The sequence below is a fragment of the Chamaea fasciata genome, unplaced genomic scaffold (assembly GCF_029207755.1).
Source record: "Chamaea fasciata isolate MVZ Bird 193981 ecotype frontalis unplaced genomic scaffold, bChaFas1.0.hap1 SCAF_1, whole genome shotgun sequence".
NCBI lineage: Eukaryota > Metazoa > Chordata > Aves > Passeriformes > Sylviidae > Chamaea > Chamaea fasciata.
The window spans coordinates 119,587,042-119,605,545 of NW_027094086.1; the positions used below are offsets into that span (position 1 = coordinate 119,587,042).

The 18,504-nt window shown below is 49.1% G+C and overlaps 1 protein-coding gene across 1 annotated transcript; it reads left to right on the top strand.

Annotated features, from left to right (window-relative positions):
- Positions 1 to 11,109: 11,109 nt before the first annotated feature.
- Positions 11,110 to 14,011, top strand: HOXA13 (homeobox A13). The gene is made up of 2 exons (XM_066181521.1): positions 11,110 to 11,851; positions 12,461 to 14,011. Exons 1-2 carry the CDS (start codon positions 11,179 to 11,181, stop codon positions 12,703 to 12,705), a joined length of 918 nt encoding a protein of 305 aa, XP_066037618.1. The 5' UTR covers positions 11,110 to 11,178; the 3' UTR covers positions 12,706 to 14,011.
- The last annotated feature ends 4,493 nt before the right edge of the window (positions 14,012 to 18,504 follow it).

An 18,504-nucleotide genomic window follows, 5' to 3' on the forward strand; every position in this document is an offset into this window, starting at 1 on the left:
TTGGCCCGGGCTGTGCTGGAAACCCAAGCGAGGATACTCACCCCCCGCAGCCTCTGGGGCTCTGTTTACACTTGCAAATCCCTGATGGTTATCGTCAGCAGGGGACGGGAGCCTGCCCCAGCCCCCGGCGGGGCCACCCGAACAAGCCGGGACACGCGGGGCACTGAGACCCGCGGCTCCAGCGGGACGGCCGACACCGAGCTTACCCGAAACACTTTTTGTCTCCTTTCTGTGTCACAGATCTCAGCAGGAGTAGGCAGAAAAGACAGGAGGGGGGATGGGTAAAGCACACGTAGCTCGGCTCCAGGCTTCCCCAATGCCATGGCAGAAATTAATGTTTTCATTTACATGGCCGCGGAGAGAGGACGGAGTATCCGGGAAGGTGGGAGAGGCGAGGGAGAGGCGCTGACCTTGAGTTTTAAAACATGTACCGGCACTACAGCGACCGATCATTCCTTGGCCGGGGGTCCCAGGCTGTTCCTGTCTAACAAACAGGTGGCTTCTCTTTGGGCACGACAGGCTCTTCCAAGCTACAGTGAGATCTAGTGCCAGGATTGCTTCTATTTTGCGGAAAGTTGGGTGGTGGGTATTTTCTTAACTGGGTGTTCTCCTTCCGTTCCGCCTTCCCTTTTTTTCTAAGGAGTTCAGATCGCTCCAACATCTTAGTTGCTACCTAATCACGTTGCAGCTGAGAAGTGGGAAGTCCCATCATCTGCCCAAATGATGAGGATGCTCGGAGATCTCCGACTTGTGAATGCTTAAACTCCTGTTCTTTCAGCCCACAGGTTTTTCTTTCACCAAATAAGGTTTTTCTTGTTTAGTACCTTTAGTGACTACAGATGCCATGCTTATATTTCCACACTAGGTATCAGAAATCTCTTCTGATCCTAAAAAGCCATCATCTTCCATAATCTTATTTTCTATTCTTTCCTTGGCCCTTTCTCATCCTCAAGTTGTCAGTCACCTGTCGTTCCCAAGGACTCCGCTGGCTTGCAGGAATGCTCCTCGCCTCGGAAGTAAAACTGTCTCTTTCAATACCCAGCAAGGCAAAGAGACATCTTGCAATGCGCAAACAGGTTTGAATTATTAGGCTGTAAATTTCGTACCGTGATAAAAGCTTCAGCTGTGTTGTTCAATATTAAAGTTTTTGGCAATAGCATCACTTGGGTTTTTTACTTCCTTCAACCCCCGCCTCAGACCTACATTCCCCTCTCACAGATTTCTGAGAAAATCTTTCATGTTTTGTTTTAATATTGCATATATACGTTTCAGGTTTCTTAGCTGGTATACAAATAAGAACGGACATATGGCAAGACCATTTGATGTTTGAAAACGAGCAGAAGATACTTGCTAACCGATTTCCGTTGTGGAATTATATGGGATTCTCTTTTTATATACAGGCAACTTTTATGTCAGCTAGGATATTCTTGCTCACAGTTTTTAAGGTTTCGATCCTGTGGTTATTGTTAAGAAAAGTAGTACAATCGATAACACACACAACTCCCCGATAAATGCAATTTAATCTTAATTCTCTGATTGGGATAGTTGTATACATAATTTCGTCTTTCCATCTAAGGAGGATTTTTTCCCAGTTGCCACGGCTGTGCTATCTACAGAAAATGAGACTTTAATTGAAAGCTAATTATGAAATTGCGATTACTTGATTAGCTAGGCACTGCCCAAACTTCGTAGGAACTTCAGCATAAACTTCTGACCTCTCTTTTGGAGACTCCCGGAGTAGTCACAGACCCTGAAGTCCCCTCCCTCCAGAATCCTAAAATTAATAGGTCAAACAAGCTCCCCCTCCTTTATTTGCCAAATATTTCCATCACACAAAGTGGTGATGACGTGTCTGTTCATGCCTCCATCAACTCACAGTGACATTGTTCCTGTAGTAAACCTTCTTGGGGGATTTGGGAGCTGGAGTGGTGTTCCCCCAGCTGCAGGTGGGCTGCCGGGCCGGGGCAGTGGCATGTGCCCTCGTCCCTCTGATTCCTACACCAATGGCCTGATCCGCTCAACCTGCCCAGCTTCTCATGTGTGCACGCACAGGTTTCAGATAGGACCCATGTCCACACGGCGTGATGGACTTCTGGAGGGAGAGCCCCTGGGCTGAGAATTTGTTGACCTGGCAACAGCAAGAAGCAGCGTTCGGCGGATATAGATACTTCAGTGAGCAAAGGCGCACCAGTCTTTATGTTTCCTTTGCAACATGACCTATGATATGTAGGTTTTCTTTTTTTTTTTTTTTTTTTTTTTTTTTTGGGGGGGGGGTTGTGTGTGTGTGTTTTCCTTTTTTTTTTTTTTTTTTTTTTTTTTTTTTTTTTAGGAGGGCGTTGTGGCAGCGGACTGCGCCGGGAGATGACAGAGGATTTGACATAGCCCCCACATGCATCAAGAGCAATTGCAAAGAAATACGGTCTTGTGAAAGTGGATGACAATTGGTAATTGCTGCCCGGCAGCAAGTATCTTCCCCACAATAGGGAAGGAAGAGGCTCCGAGCGAGGATATTGGCTCGCTGGCACCAGGGCCGCTACATCTGCAGGAAAATAGCCTCGGGTTTCTTGCGAGGGGCAGGGAATTTCTTCCTTTAGGTATCTGCCCTAGAAGACATGGGGGCATGCTTGGCTAGAGACGAACCTTTGTTGTTCAGCTGCTCATAATTTTGCCTGTCAGAGGGGTTGCTATGAAACCACTCCCTTTTCTCTGTGCCATCATTGGACTAAATATACTTTCGGTCCCGGGACTTTGCGAATTGTCTTCGGAGCGTGGGAACCTTCGCGTGTGCCCTCAGCTCCCCTCCGGTCCCTTGGCACCAGCCCGGCTCCTTCTCCCTGGGTATCTCTGCAAAGGGTTGCTTTCCCTGGGTTGAAACCATCCCTGCTCTTCTCCCGTCCCTCTGCCCATGACGAGGGTGAAAAAGTTCATACCCCCACATGCACACGTGGGAGTGGATGTGGGGGCACAGAGTGGCAATGCCAGACTGTGCCGGTGGTCTGGCTGGCCGCCATCCTCAGGGACTCCAAGCCAGCATGCTCAGGCAGATGAAGTCCGGAGCCCAGATGAAAAGATCTAAGTCCAGGTGTGGGCAGATGTGAACCGCTGGGGTCCGCTGTGTGCGGGTTAATTAGGGTCTGACTCCTCTCCCGCCTTTCCTGGTGAGCCACAAGTCTAATTTTTTAGCTGATTCCAGAGTAAATAGTATCATGGAAGTACAGTCAGCTGTCGCGAATGTAAGAATGGGATTTAGCCTTCAACAGAGTCACATATGTAACTGCTTATCTAAAGAAGACATAAAATACAATAAGCTTTGGAAAAATTCATGATTCAGCAAAAAGGCAGTAATATGCTTACCCAGAGATGCAAGTTATCGACTTTTCTGCATTTGGCTGGTGTTAAGTTTAAAGGAAAACACTGTATAATTCCTATTTAGAAAATGTGTTCACGGTATGGATAGAAAGACATTAGTTCCATCTAACATGAAGAGTAGCAAATGTCTCTCATCATTAAAGACAGCACGTATTATATATACCTGAGAAATGTATTCTAGGCAATAGAATGCATTTTCTAGACCCCGGGTTTACTGGGATTTTCCAAATAAACTTTTAGCAAAAATGTGTGTGCTTGGTGAAATGTAAAGCTAATCAGGGAACACGGGATCACATCACGGTATCGAGTAGCGCTCTGCTGGTAGGTGGTTGGTTGGTACTGGGGGCACCCACGGCATGGACGAAGGTCATTAAAGCAGTGCTGAGGACTCAGCCGAATCCAGCTGCCTCTTCCTGCTCCAAAGTGATAACAGATTCACGCAGATGGTGCGTTGCTTTTTGTGAAACGTGTCCCCAGGGCTGTCCCTGCGGGGTCCCACACACGCAAGAAGGCGGCTCCGGCCAAGCCAGAGGTGGGATGCGCTTAGGGGTGGGAGAGGACGGCCCGCTCCCCTCCTTGCTCCAGCGGAGGGATGAGTACAGGCGAGAGGCACGCTTGTGGTCACACAGACACAGCAGCCAGGGCGAGGGGACACAACTCCGGTTTCAGGTGTGCGCGCCTGCTGCCCGTGGGTGCGCGATTCCCCACGGCGATGGCGGCCACGCACCTCCCTCCTCACCCAGTGCCGGCAGAAGCCCCTCCATGCGCCCGCTGAGCAGAGAAATACAAACTGCCAGAAATATCCCCGGCCGTGCTCGAGGGTGTGCGAGGAGTCATGAAGAGGTGCCGAGGCGGGACCGCGGAGCTGCTCAGGGGCAGAAGGCGGCAGCGCAGCCGGGGGCCGGGCACAGGTGCCTGTGTGCCCCCGGGCAGCCCCGGGCTGGGCCCGGCGCCGGGCGGGTGGGCAGAGCCGACACTGGCCTTCCCTGCCGGGCCACGGGCTGAGGGCAAGGCTGGCCCCGAGGCGGTTCTGCAACCACCCGGCCTGCTGGAGGAGCCAGAGGTAAAATGGGACTGCAGACGCGGGACTTCTCCAGCCCCCCCTCTCGCTACATTTGACAGAGTTGCAGGGGTTTGCCAAATCCAGTGTGTTTTGTCTTTGGTTATTGGTGTTAGGGCTATTTTTCCCCTCTCCTGGGTCAAGATTTCCACTCGTGGCTCAGGTACCTTCCAGCCAGAGCCATCCTCCCCTCCCGTCAGTGCGGTGAGTGCCCGTACCTCTTAAGATATTTCTTAAGACAGCCGCAAATACAGCCCCGGGTGTGTACAGTCTCAACGGAGCAAAGGGCTGGAAAAGTGAGGGAAAAGAGCTGTTAGACAGAGCCAGACATTAGAGATAAACTGCCTCCATCAAGTCAATGTTTTAATCACTCAAACCACTTCAGAAAAGGGAACCAAAAAAAAAAAAACTCTTAAAGAATGTACTCAATCAGCTGTCTTCCAGTAAAGGCAAACATGTCCAATGTTTCCTGTATGATTTTTTTCGCCCTCCCCCCCCCCCCCCCCCCTTTCTTTCTTTCTTTCTTTCTTTCTTTGTACCGTGTACGGACGTCTTTAACACTGAGAACCTCATTGTTTCCATCCCTAGGTGAAGATATGACTTTGGGCTCAGCGTGGAAAAAAACCCCAAACAAATAAAATAAACACTGTGCAACTTCTTGCACAGAGCAGCAGCGTCCACTTCTGCCCCTGAGCCCCCCGGTCGGACGTAATGTGTAAATGTCACGCTATTACAAGAAAGTTATGGTGAGAAGGGGTTTTTGGAAACGCTTTCTCTCGCATTGTAAAGGAAAGAGAGACTTCGGCTTCTCTCCAACAGCTTTTCAAAGGGAAATAAAACAGCGCAAAGTGGGCCTGAAGCTCAGGAAGAACTTTTTTTTCCTTCCTCTAATGAAAAAGGTGGAGGGATAAGTTTAATTGTAATCAGGCTGCAACAATACACCATGTGATCATGTGGTAGCAATTATTACAAGCTCACAGCAGAAAAAGAGAAGATATGTTATTGTAGCTTACTGTACTTTTTCTTCTTCTCTTCTCTTCTCTTCTCTTCTCTTCTCTTCTCTTCTCTTCTCTTCTCTTCTCTTCTCTTCTCTTCTCTTCTCTTCTCTTCGTTTGTTTTTTTCTTTTCTTTTTTCCAAAAATGTGACCTACTGGTAGATAAGGTGAGAAATTAATTTACCCTCAAAATGCTGAATCTCGAAAAGCGGAGGATAAAGCAAAGAAAATCAAGGAAGAGTAACCTGAGTATAATTTTGACATCTGTTGCTATTACATGTTCAGAAAATTTCAACTAGAGGATGAAATCGACCAGATAAACTACTGCACGGCCAGCCAGGCCTTCTCCTTATCAGAATTTGCTAAGGGAAAAATAAAAACTTTCTCGGTACCCTTGGTCCGAAACAGCAGATCTCAAGGCAAATAAATCCGTCTCAGTTTGCATGGCAAAATTAATTGAAATTATAAGGAGGGGCGGGAGGGGAGGGCGGGGGGAGGGGTGCTTTATCACTATGTTCAAGCAGCCTGCGGCTCACAGAGAACCGGCAAAGGCTTCTCCTCACCACTGCATTTACACGGCAGTTTAAGTAAAGTATTTTCTGTGGACTACAAACATCTAATGCCAGGCTTCAGCTGCTTTCACCCGCCAAATATAAACAGAAAACTCTAGCGCACCCCCCCCCCCCCGCGAAAACACTACGGAGAAAATGTAAAGCAAAGCAAAACAAATGAGAAAAGAAACTTTGCCTGCGAGACAGAATTCAGGATCATTCCCATTTTAATTTCTAATCACATAAAACACTTCCAGCTTGTTTTCTGAAGCTGAAATACGAAAAAAAAAATCCCAAACAAAACACCAAACACCCCCCCCCAAAAAAAAAATTCCACTAAGTGAAACGATGATCTGAGACCTGGCTGCATTAAGATTAGACCGTGTCCCACACTTCGATGAAAGCAGTGGCATTGTTTTCCAGCACACCTTTTTCATAGGAGGTGCCGTTTGAGTGTTTGGATCGACTGAAATAGATAAGTTCGTATCTAGTGTGCGCCTGAGGATTTTTAGGACGCCTTCACAAATTTTCCCGAACTCTTCCCCTTTTGCATTTGCTGTTACAAATTCTTCTTATTTTGTAATTATCACAGCACCCCCCCTCAGCACGCAGTGGGAGGGAGAGAGTTAAGATGTCCTGCGAAACCCGCTCGTAAAGCTGCTTACTTCCATTAGAAACACATGAATATCCTGAAAGACAAAGTGTATTTAAAACGGACTCAGGAATGTTTATCTCAATCCTTGATGCTTTAGAAATCGTGGAAGAAAACAGCGGTGACAGTACTGCTCCAAATTACTCTTCTGGCAGGTAAATTTCATTTGCTCATGAAAATCAAATTCGATTAAGGCTCTTGCTCCTGCTATCACTTTACTCCCGCTTCTCCCAGGAATCCTGAGCTCTGCAGGACGATTATTATTAGTGACTAAGATCACCCTCTAGCTCCTCCATTATCAGCTAAGATATTTTAGCGGGTTTAGAGGGATTTAACTCCGTGACAAACATATATTTTCAGCAATCAGACGCGATTTTTTTCCTTCATGCTTATTAATTAACTCTAAGCAGTGCATGAAAAAGTAAGAGTGGAATTCTTTGGGCAACAGCTTGGGCTTAGGTTGGATTTTTTTTTTCTGTATTCGTAGATTGTGATTAACCTCCTAGAAATCAGCGTTCTCCTCAGCCGGGCATTCCCGCGGCAGGGCGGCGGAGGGTGCGTGTGTTATCACACAAAGACGGGTCTGGGGGGGTAAAAAACTTTTTGGATACTGAGCCGACAAACTCCGTATTATCAAAACTTGTCTTTCAGCTGAAAGGACTTCTGGTTTCTCCAAGAGAAATCCTAGGGCCTCTTCAGAAGTGAACGAGTGAAGATATTCTTATCACATAAAGAGGTTTAAAGATAGTTTATATTTTCACGTTTAAGGCCATATTGCTGTAGTCCTCACTGGCAAGACTATTCTTAGCTTCGTGGCGTCAGGAACACACGCAGTCCTGTTTCAAAGTACTTGTAAGGGCCAAATTCCACTCTCGCTTACACTTGGGAAGTGGGTGAAATGCTTCTGACCACTCTCGATGCAACGAGGTTAAAAAATGCCACTTAACCATTTTGTAATACCTGAAATGTGCATGGCCGTTTACCGCCATGGGTGACTACCGTCATTTAGAAATGGCCTGCCTATGAAAAGATTCAGGACCTTTTAAAATCCTCCTACTGATCATGGTTGTGCGTCGTCCCGCTCCCCAAGGAATTAATACTCGTTTTAGAGGAAACGATTCAACAGATGCATTTCTCCCCAAGTTGTTTCACACTCTATATAAATGCAAAGCAGTTCGGAGGTTTGCATCAGTTCTCCTGGAAATCGCTATGGTTCTACCATACGCTTGTATGTGCAGTATTCTAACATTATTTCAAAAGAAAAAGACAAAAAAAAAAAAAAGTTGGAAGAAGCTTTGGTTGGTCTGTCGCTTGCATGTATGGAAGCGTTTAATTATCAAGTAAGTTTTCCAAAGACGCTCAAACCAATCAATGGCTTCAAGTAAACTCCTTAGTTTTGGTTAATTTATCCAGCTCATCCCAAGACTTACACTATGAAAAGCAAAACTCTTCCACAAGTGGTAGGGAATGGGATATGTTCCAGGCAAGTGGGGGTAGGCTCGGGAGTATTTTTATCCTTGGTGTTCATTACAAGGTCCACGATTTTCGAAGAACATCTGTTCTGCCCAATGCCTTCAGTCCTCATGGTTCCTTTCTAATATTTAATGGCAGATACCCATTAAGACAGGAAGAAATTATAGGTGAGGAATGAAAATTTGGTATCGGGGGGATCAAAAATAGCTGACGAGGCTTTTCTCCTCTCTCGGTGTCAATAATTTATTAAAAGTCATTCAAATTAGGAAGGCAAAACAAAGCATGGGGTCCCGTGTCCGACAACACTATTTTTCTGATGGTGCATGCACACCCTGCAGATGTAATTTTTGTCTATTTTGAGAAAACAGTCCCATTCCCGAAATCCTCCTCACATGGCAAACAAGGAAAGAGGACTGTTGTATTACTGCTCTTATCATCAGTGAAAAGCGTGGCCTTCTTCCATAATTGTTAAATAGACCTCTAGACTCAGTAAGAGATGCGGAGAAGGGTAGAAAAGTAAACTCTCTAATCTAATCCCCCTTCTTCTTTTAGCACATAGAGTTGGAACAGCCCCGGGAGGGTAAACAAAACAAAATAACAACCACCAGAAGTTAGCAAACCGGATGCTCCCCCTTGCCCCCCGCCCTGACACCCCACACACACTTCTCGTACAGTTTGTACCGGGGCTAAAAGCTACGGTTTCACATGACTTCTCCCTCCTTATGGTAAGGAGCTTGAAAAGTAAAGGCAGATAAGCGGGAAACTCTCTGCGGCTGAGGGGAGTTTGGAGAGTCGGGGCGGGCTGGGGAGGGGGGTAGAGGGGAGCTGGAGAGATTAGTGTTCTCATGGCTACCCGCTTTTTAACAAATCAGACAGATCTTCGGGCTGTGAATGACAGTTCTGGCATTGGCTAGACTGCAACTTTCAACTTGACCTTGGCCTCTAGCCGTGTCTAACCCGTATGTAAAACAGCGCTGCCCCATAGAGCTGCCTCCCCTTCCCACCTCTCCTCCCTCGTCCTGCAAAGCGATTTTCAGAAGCAGCCTCGAGAAAACAGGGGGAAACAATCCGAACCAACTCGTGACAGTCAAGCAATGTTTGGCCGGGGGAATCCGCAGGTTTCAAAACTGGAGCCTGAAAGAAAAGGGAAAATATGCGTGGAATAAATATTTGCTTTTGGCCATGAGGAAAAATGCGGAAAAGAGTCTGCGAAGTTAAAATGGGAACATTTTACTGGCTACAATGAAGGAAAAAAAGCGGCTAAATGCTGCAAAATTAGCAGGGGGATGACAGAGGCTTCAGGTATCCCAGCTCATGGCACGGAAAACGCACCTTGAAAAAATATCCTTGGGCGCCAAAGAGCTGTTTCTCATGGCTGGCAGCTCTGCGCTAGGCAAGGAAAAGCCTGCTCGGTAACAATGTACGTCCCGGGATTGCTCTGCGCTTGTAGCCATGAGGGCAAAACAATGCTACAACGTCAATGGAAAACACAATAGGATAATAAATACGCCGAGCTGTCAGACTCACAACAAAGCAACACGCAATTGGGGGAAAAAAATTAGTTTTCAGGATGGGAGTATTTGTGGCTGTTTTGTGCACACGCGTGAGGGCTGAGAGCTGTTAACGATGAGACGAACGCTGCTTTAGGTCAAGTTTATTGATAGCTCAGTGATGGAGGGTTCTGGGTTCAAGGCTGTGAGCGAAAAGCTTTGGGGAAAGCAGCATCGGCGCCGGTGGGAGGATATTAAAAAGTAAAATTATTTCACCCTAGGAAAAAATTCATCCCGAAAAGAAAACGGAGTTGGTGGGTTTTTTTGGTGTTTTTTTTTCCCCCTAGCATTTACTTGCAAAGTGGCACGGCCTTCAAATAAAAAACAAACAAAAAAACCCAACCAACCAAAAAAACCCAACAAAAAAACCCCAAAAACCAAATAAACAAAACAAAATTAAAAAAAAAAAAAAAAAAAAAAAAAAAAAACAAAAAACCAAAAAAACCCCAAACCTATTTTTCAGCCGATAATCCATTTTGTTTCCCCAATACACACATACACACAAAAAACGCCGTGGGTCCGTGCGCACACCATGCAAGCCGGCGTGATCATTTACAGCCGAAAAAGATTCGAGTCGAATCGTAGGCCCAGGGTTTTATTATTACGGCAACAAATAATACAGTGGTATCGCGATGAATATCCAGTTAACTCTCCCGCTTCCCAAGACCTTCCTAAAAGATAATAATAAATAAAATGGGGGGGTTCCCGTCTGTTCCTCTTATCTAACTTCTGAGACTTTGTGGCGAGAGAAGCGAGATGGGTCTTGGGCTTTCGACGGGCGGGATGGAAGGAGGAAAACACCCAGAAAAGACCCGGGGAGGCTCCGTTTCGACAGGCTTATGTGTCCGAGCGTTGCGCGCAGGGAACGATTCTCCTCCCTCGGCTTGCGGTGGGCTCTCCGCGTCACCCGGACGGGGCCCAGCCAGCGCTCCCCGGGGAGAGGCGGCGGCTCAGACCGGCGGAGGAAGGGGCTAGAAGGGGTGCGGTTCATCTTCCCCCCGAGACGACGGGAGGCCTCCGGGGCTTCCGCGGCGCTCGGGGCGGGGAGGGCTCAAGGAAAGCGGGCCAAGGAGAAGTCAGGCGGGGTGCCAAGGGGAGCCCCGCACCTCGGGGGGTGCGCCGAGGCAACAACGGGGCCAAAAAGCTCACGCCTCGGTGGCGAGGGAGGGCCAGAGGGAGGAAGGGAGGGAAGGAGGAGGGACGGGCGCCCCCCCCCCCCCCCCCCCCTCCGCCGCCCTCGTCCCGCGCGGCGGCGGCGGGACCGCGGCGGGACCACGCCGTGCCCGTGCCCGCGCCCCGGGCCGGGACCCGGCCCCGCGCTGATTGCGTTATTTAATTATCTCCACTTTATTCCCTCAGATGTTTATCAGCTGCTTTGCATATCACGTGGGGGCGGGCGGGCCAATGAGGGCCGGCCTGGCGCGACGCTGGCGCGTCAGCTCTGGTCAAGTCCCGGAGATTGAGTATCTCTTTTTTCAGTCTTTGGGGCTTTTAAAAAAGAGCCACTAGTCTCAATGCGGAGCGGGCTATGACAGCCTCCGTGCTCCTCCACCCCCGCTGGATCGAGCCCGTCATGTTCCTCTACGACAACAGCCTGGATGAGATCAATAAGAACATGGACGGGTTTCACGCCGGCAGCAACTTCGCGGCGGCGGCGGCGGCCAACCCCTGCCGCAACCTGATGGCTCACCCCGCGCCCCTGGCCGCCCCCAGCGCCGCCGCCTACACCTCCAGCGAGGCCCCCGCCGCCGGCATGGCCGAGCCCACTGTCAAGCAGTGCAGCCCCTGCTCGGCCGCCGTGCAGAGCTCCTCCGGCGCTGCGCTGCCCTACGGCTACTTCGGCAGCGGCTACTACCCCTGTCGCATGACCCACCACAACGCCATCAAGTCCTGCGCCCAGCCCGCCTCCACTTTCGCCGACAAGTACATGGACACCTCGGTCTCCGGCGAGGAGTTCACGTCGCGGGCCAAGGAGTTCGCCTTCTACCAGGGCTACGCCGCCGGGCCCTACCAGCCGGTGCCCGGTTATCTGGATATGCCCGTGGTGCCCGCCATCGGCGGCCCCGGCGAGCCGCGCCACGACCCCCTTCTCCCCATGGACAGCTACCAGCCTTGGGCCATCACGAACGGGTGGAACGGGCAAGTGTACTGCCCCAAGGAGCAGAGCCAGCCGCCTCACCTCTGGAAATCCACCCTCCCTGGTAATACACCTGCATGGCTCCCCCTGTCTCTTCATCCTGCCCCGCTCGCCTCTCCCGGGTTATCCCGCCGGCAGGGCTCCATGATTACCCCCCGGGCCGACCCTTCGCCGTCCCGCCCGCCGTCCCCGGCCCCATCCCGCCCCGGTCCACACATGCCCCAGCGCCGCTGGAACGGCACCGGTGCCGCCCCCTGCCCCCCGCCGGCGCACGGCACATCCCGCCTCGCCTGGCCGGCCCCGGCGCCGGCCCCGGGAGAGGAAACAGCTGAAAACGGCCGCGGGAAGGTCTGTAGTATTATTTTCCATAGACCATGAAGTACGCGAGCTGTGTAAATCCCTGTAGCCCCTCTCGGTCCTTCCCAGAGTCCCTGGCCAGGCTACATGGGGTTTGTTATTATTTGTATGACAGAAGCGAGCCTTTCTCTGCCTAAAAGCTGTCTGCGGCGGCCAGGAAAGAGCAATCCTCAGTGCTGAGCCGGGCTTTAGCAGCTAAAGTGGAGCGGGGCAGGCGGAGGAGTGCGCTCTAACCCTAACCCTTGTACCACTTGAAGATGTCCTAACCGGTTCGAGCGATTTTCTAACGCTTCCCTGCATGGTTTTTCTGTTCCAGACGTCGTTTCTCATCCCTCGGATGCCAACTCGTACAGACGTGGAAGAAAGAAACGAGTGCCTTACACAAAGGTGCAGTTAAAAGAACTCGAAAGGGAATATGCTACAAATAAATTCATAACCAAAGACAAGAGGAGGAGGATATCGGCGACTACAAATCTATCAGAGAGACAGGTCACAATCTGGTTCCAAAACAGAAGGGTCAAAGAGAAAAAAGTGATCAACAAATTGAAGACCACCAGTTAATGGATTAAAAATGGAGAAGCAGCAATTCAAGAATTTCAGAACTTTTTTTTGTGTGTGTTCAGATTAAAGTAATTATTAATAATAATTAAAAAGAGAAAAGACAATGAACCTCTTCTTTCAGAACAAGAGATCTGTATCTTTGGAATTATAGCCTTTCTTTCTTTTTCTTTTTCCTTTTTTTTTTTTTTTCCTTTTTAATATTGCTATAGCAAAATGGTGAAAACTGACAGTTCTCCTGAAATCCCAAACAGCCAGCCAGTTTCACTGACAGACTGTACAGCCCACACGCCCAGCACCGAGAGATACCCTTTCAATTAAGACACGATTTTCTGAGAAACTTGTAAATACTTCTAAGACCTTACTATTTGAAAGAAGACCCTTCGTGGCCACGATGAGAGAGCTGGTTAACGTGAGGAGGTCGATGTGGACACATGATCTGTTTTTCTTCCATTGCAATCCAAACTGTATGTTGAATGACTGCTCAGGTAAACCATAGTGAAAAATTAACAATTACTGTATGTTTTTAAGCAATGCATTTATTGTCAAAAAGTAATAATAAACCTCGAAGGTACTGAATAAGGATTTCAGAGACATCAGTAATGAAGGAAGTTCTGTGGAGGATCTATCTTGATAGTAAATTTAAACATCGCAAATTAGTGAGGATAGAAAGGAAAATATTTGCTTGGAGATGTCTTTCAGTTTATTTTTTTATTTTCCAGAGATGAATTCTTGTCATCTAACCTGGGGGTTTTTATTTGTTTGGAGGTTTTAATTTTTTTTTTCCTCCTGCAGACCATACAATAGATACATTTTAAAGGACTCTGCCTATTTTAAACCTGAAATAATCCTCAAGAATTAATATTCTAAGTTCCCGGAAATTTTTAATATTTGAATATTGGCATTTCTTTGCAGTAGAAAAAAATGGCCTGGGAAAAAATACCCAAGAACTTTGAACTGAAATACATTTTTTCCCCCAGAAGTACTTTGATTTATGTAATCTATATTTGATCTGTAAGTAATTAGTCGTTTCTCCTTGTTTATTGTCTGAGGCCGCAGTAGAGTGTTTAGGGATTCTTTTTACAGCACCTTTTAATCCAATCAGTTATTTCAACCAGCACATTATTTTGTTTTTATTCACTATAAGAAGCTATCTTGTAAATAAAAAAATCAGCGCACTGTGAAAATGTACTTATGCACCCCTTTTTTATATATTTCTACTGAAAAAAATGAAAACCCAAGACGTGTAGAAGTATAGTAGTATTAATACTGTTAATAAAATAGTCACTGTAATAAAACCTGAAAGAAATACTCTCTTTTTTCCCATTTCTACGCTCATTTAATAGAAAAAAAATATAATGTATCTGTCTTATAATTGTAATACTGATGTCTTTCAGTATGCAGCTTTTGTATATATGGTGGATTTTGCTTTATTTTTTTTGGCGGTGTTTATCTGCGGGCAGGCACGCCTGATAACCAGCGTTCCTAAACTATAAATGTTTCGGTAATGTTAAACAGTGGTTTTGCAGCCGCGCTGGGGGACGGGGGGTGGAAGAGCAGGAAGAGACGAGAGCAGCGCCGCAGCCCTCGCCGGGAAATGGAGGCCGGCGGCCTACTCCTGCGATGGGGGCACGCTGCCCAGCCTGCCGATGCTTCGACGGGGAGGTGGGGTGGGGGCTGGGGGATGCTGCGTGGCGATGACAGGACGGGGAAGGCCCGAAACCTTGACCTTGAGGGGGGAAAAGCCGATTTGTGACCTTGACTTTTGACAGCTCCTGGCGCCGGCGGCATCCGCGGGCCGACAGCGCCACCTCGTGGCCAGCGGCGGGTGGCGTCCGCACCTGGCCGCGTCCGCGCAGCGTCGCTCCCGCCGCCGCAGCCCCGGGGCGCGCACAGCTGTGTGGAATGATTGTGTGAAATTACGCCGCTGGGCTTGCACGGCAGAGCCAGGAGCAAGTTATGCTTCGCCTGCTCGCTCTGTCTTTGGCGGTGACAGCAGCGGCGGGGCTGAGCGGGGTTGACGCTGTGCTCAGCCGGTGCCTGGCTGAGGGATGCCCGGGGCCGAGCGAGGAGCCGCCGGCCGGCCGGGTTAGAGTGGCGGGCGACTTTGGTCGGGCACAAAGAGTAGTTTGCTTTAGCCGGCTGTCTCCTGCGGTGGTCTGTAGCTCTAATTAGAGCTATTGGGGAACCTTTACGGTACATTTAGAGGGTATCATATACCGCGCTCGCGGTGCGCTTCTAGCCTTACATTTCTGAAATTCAAAAGGACCCACCTCTGCAGGGATCAGCGCTGGGCGATTTCCGTCCCTCAGATCTGACTGTAACGTATTCGTGCAATAACTGACATGAAAACTACCTGCAGTAGCGGGGTTTATTTTCCAGGAGGCTTTCGTGTCGGGGCTTTGCCCTGCATTCGGGATTTTAGCCTTCCCGCCATGTGCGGCCGCGCAGGGACTGTGAACCGCTGTGGTTTCTTGGGCTGCAAAGCCTTGTGGTTTCTCAGGCCGCGGGAAACCCGCGGCTGCGGAGCGTGGGAATTTCGGGAGCATCCCTTCGGAGGCCGGTCAGGGAATTTCTGAGCGAGAAATGCCATCCTGCTGCGGAAATAGCCTAGGAGTGTCACATTATTGGCAGGCGGTTTCCAGACCATGCAGTTCGGTTGTGCTTTGGGGTGACAGAGTGTCGGCTCCTTGTGACAAGCACCCGGCCTTCCAGTGGCTGCGGGACCGTGCGAGGGACCACGGGTCAACCCCACCCGTGGGTGGCGGGTAGGGTCTTGGGCTGCCCACGGGCGAGGGGAACCACTAGGGAGCCAGCAGTCTCCAGGAGCTCCGCGGCAGACCCGCGGCCTGGGATTTTCAGCGGAGCTGGAGCAGACAGAAAACTCCCGCGCTGAGGCTGATCTATCCGCTGGAAGCCCTGTTACCTTGCTCGAAGGTCTGGCGCTGTGGGCTGGTGCCGGGGACCTGTCTTCCACTGGCCGTACCTGCTGCCCACGGGCTGTCTGCCTCGTCTGCAGGCACGGCACAGCCGCCTTTCCACCGTCTCCTTGCGACGTTTTCTCCTGGAGAAAAATTGCCCGAAGAAGGCCATAAGTGAATTACACTTGTTTTTGCTCCGAGCGAATAATTTTGTTTATTTCGTTATATTTCGCAGCCTGTGTAATTATTGCATGAGACGCTGAAAATTATATGTACTTCAGGTCGGAGTTGGGGGTGATATAGACGACTGAATCCTGCCTACCTTAGTCAGGATCTTCTATTTTTAGACCATGCCCCGGAGCGATATAATTCAAGGACGCCTTGAAAGAAGCCCACAATGAGAACATGGCCGACATTAGTATAACTGCAGTTTTTGTTTGTTTGTTTGGGGTGTTTTTGGTTTTGGTTTTGGTTTGGTTTTTTAAGGTAACTTTTAATCGGAACTAGCGTTTGAAGATTGTTTTCACACTGAACTACCTACCGTTCAAATTTGCTAAGCATTTCAAGACTGACTGTGGATTAGCGAATTTAAATTCCCACTACTGTTCAAATAGCTCAGCCGCATATATATTTCACAGGGTAAAAAGGGGAGCGTTTGACTCGCGATCTCTGGCAGGAGTAAGGTAACACTTTGGATCCGACCCCTGTTACCATGTAAGTCAGCGTCGAGGCTCCGAGGCTCTTGTAGGTTTTACACGACGAGCAGGTCTTGTTTCCAGGTCCCGCAGAGGAGAGTCACCGTCAGGGAAGCAGGACCCCAGGCCAGCGACGGAGCCCCCCGTACCCCACCGGGGTGTCGCCCCCAAAGCCTCGGGCGTGCGGCGGCCGCGGCGGAGGCTCCGCGCCCGGTCCCGCGGAGAGGCCGCTCCGAGCCGAGCCGCTGCCTCCTCGGCGAGCCTGGCTCGAGGCGCCTCTGGAGAAATATCCCACGGGGCGAGTGGCTGGCTCAGGTGAGCAAAGACAGGGAGCTCCGTGCCTTGTTCTCCAGGGCACCGGGAAGAGGGTACTGTGGGGAGCGGAGGTGGCCGGCCGGGCACTCCACGGCCGTGCGGCGACTCAGGGAACCGAGAAAGTGCTGTCTGCGGTTTTCCGAGTCACCGAAGATTCACTCACTCTCCGCGGGCCTTGCGTGTACTCCCGCCCTCGCTTCGGCCGTCCCGCGTGTCTGCCTACCCACGGCTGTACCCCCGCGCCTCCACCCCTCCATCCCTTTGCCGGGCAGATGGGGCCTCGGAGCGTGGGGGAGAGCGGGCATGTAGGTGTGTGTGTGTGTTCATGTTATTTATTACCTTCATTTACCGTCCAAAAGCTGTTGGCACATACATTTTCAAGTACAAATTGCTGTTGTACTGCATGTTCCCCTCTCACCAGTCTTCCGCCAGAGTCCTAAAACACATCCCTAATGCGTTTTACAAGTGAATATTATCACCAGCGAAAATAATTAAGCGACGTGATACATTAAGTCACGACGTTAGTCCTTGCACACGATTCGGAGAGAATTATTATTTATATTCCCCGCTTTACAGAGAATGTTTTAAAATGGTCGTAGGGAACTTAGTATGCCTGGATTACTGTCTAGAGTTACGTGTGCAAGGAGTTTTATTTGCAAACCTTAAGAAAATGTGCCGGAAGAAGGATTTGGAAGGAAAACAAACGCAAAATTAAAAAACAAAACGTATGTAAAAGTAGTACAGTCTTTATTTTCTCAGCTTCCCTTGAATCAAGAAGGTTAGGTATAATATTTTAGCAGCTGTGGAGAGAGATGTAAGGGACAGAGGGAGCAAGTTATTACTGTATATTTAGTGTATTTATTGGAGCACTAACTACAGAGCAGCATTTCATTCCTAGCGCAAAACACCCTATATAATTAAAGACAAAAAAAAAGGGAAAAAAAATCAGTTTCAATCTCCACGTAGTTCACTTTCAGTCTTGGATTCAGAGACATATATTTTGATTCCCAGTGTCCGGAAATGTTAGTTTATAATCGCCTGATTCTTGGCGTCGTGGGTCCCTCAGTTTTCCCATGGGCAGAAAACGTCCTTATGTCTTTGACGCAGACAGACAGGTATAACGAATGTTACAGTTTTTCCCACCTAGCGAATAATCTGGTATTTAATCTATCCCCGCCTAGAGCACTTGGCAGTAGCAAAGGTGGATTGCTATGGGAAATAAACCTTGACAGGAGCATATTTCCGAAAAAGAATAACTCTAAATCTAATTTTTTTTTGGCTGCCTTTTGCTCAGAAAGATTCCCGTTAAAATACCCCGGAATGTCTTCCTTAATATTGAAATGTTCACAAAATCGCCCATTTCTTCCAGAAAAACGACTTTTTATATATATATCTGAGAGAACGGGTAAGAATCTCGGCCTCTAGCTTATACATTAAAAATATCTATGGCGTAAATAAAATCCCATTCCTGGTGCATTTCAGCATTCTCCGTGGGCAGCATTAGCAATAAAATCAAGACAGCGCTTAATACAAAAAAAATATTGGCAGGCGCTAAAAGGCCGTTTGTCGCCATTCATAACATTTAGATGCGTTTCAATGCACTTTCATGAGGATTTGAAGAGATGTCCTTGCGCGCTCTCGGCCGGTAAAGGAGTCCAAAAAGAAGAGGGGGAGGGAACCAGGGGGTGGCCGGGGGGAATGTGGGGCGGTGGGTGCCGGGACGGGCCCATCATCCCCGGCCGCGTCTGCGGGGGTCTGGCCGCGGGTGTTCTGGCCACGCCGTGAGCCTTTCCCTGCCCCCTGGGCCCCCTCCCCCTTGAATGCAGTTGATTCATGAACTAGGGTACGAAATGCTAATGTTCATTAAGTCT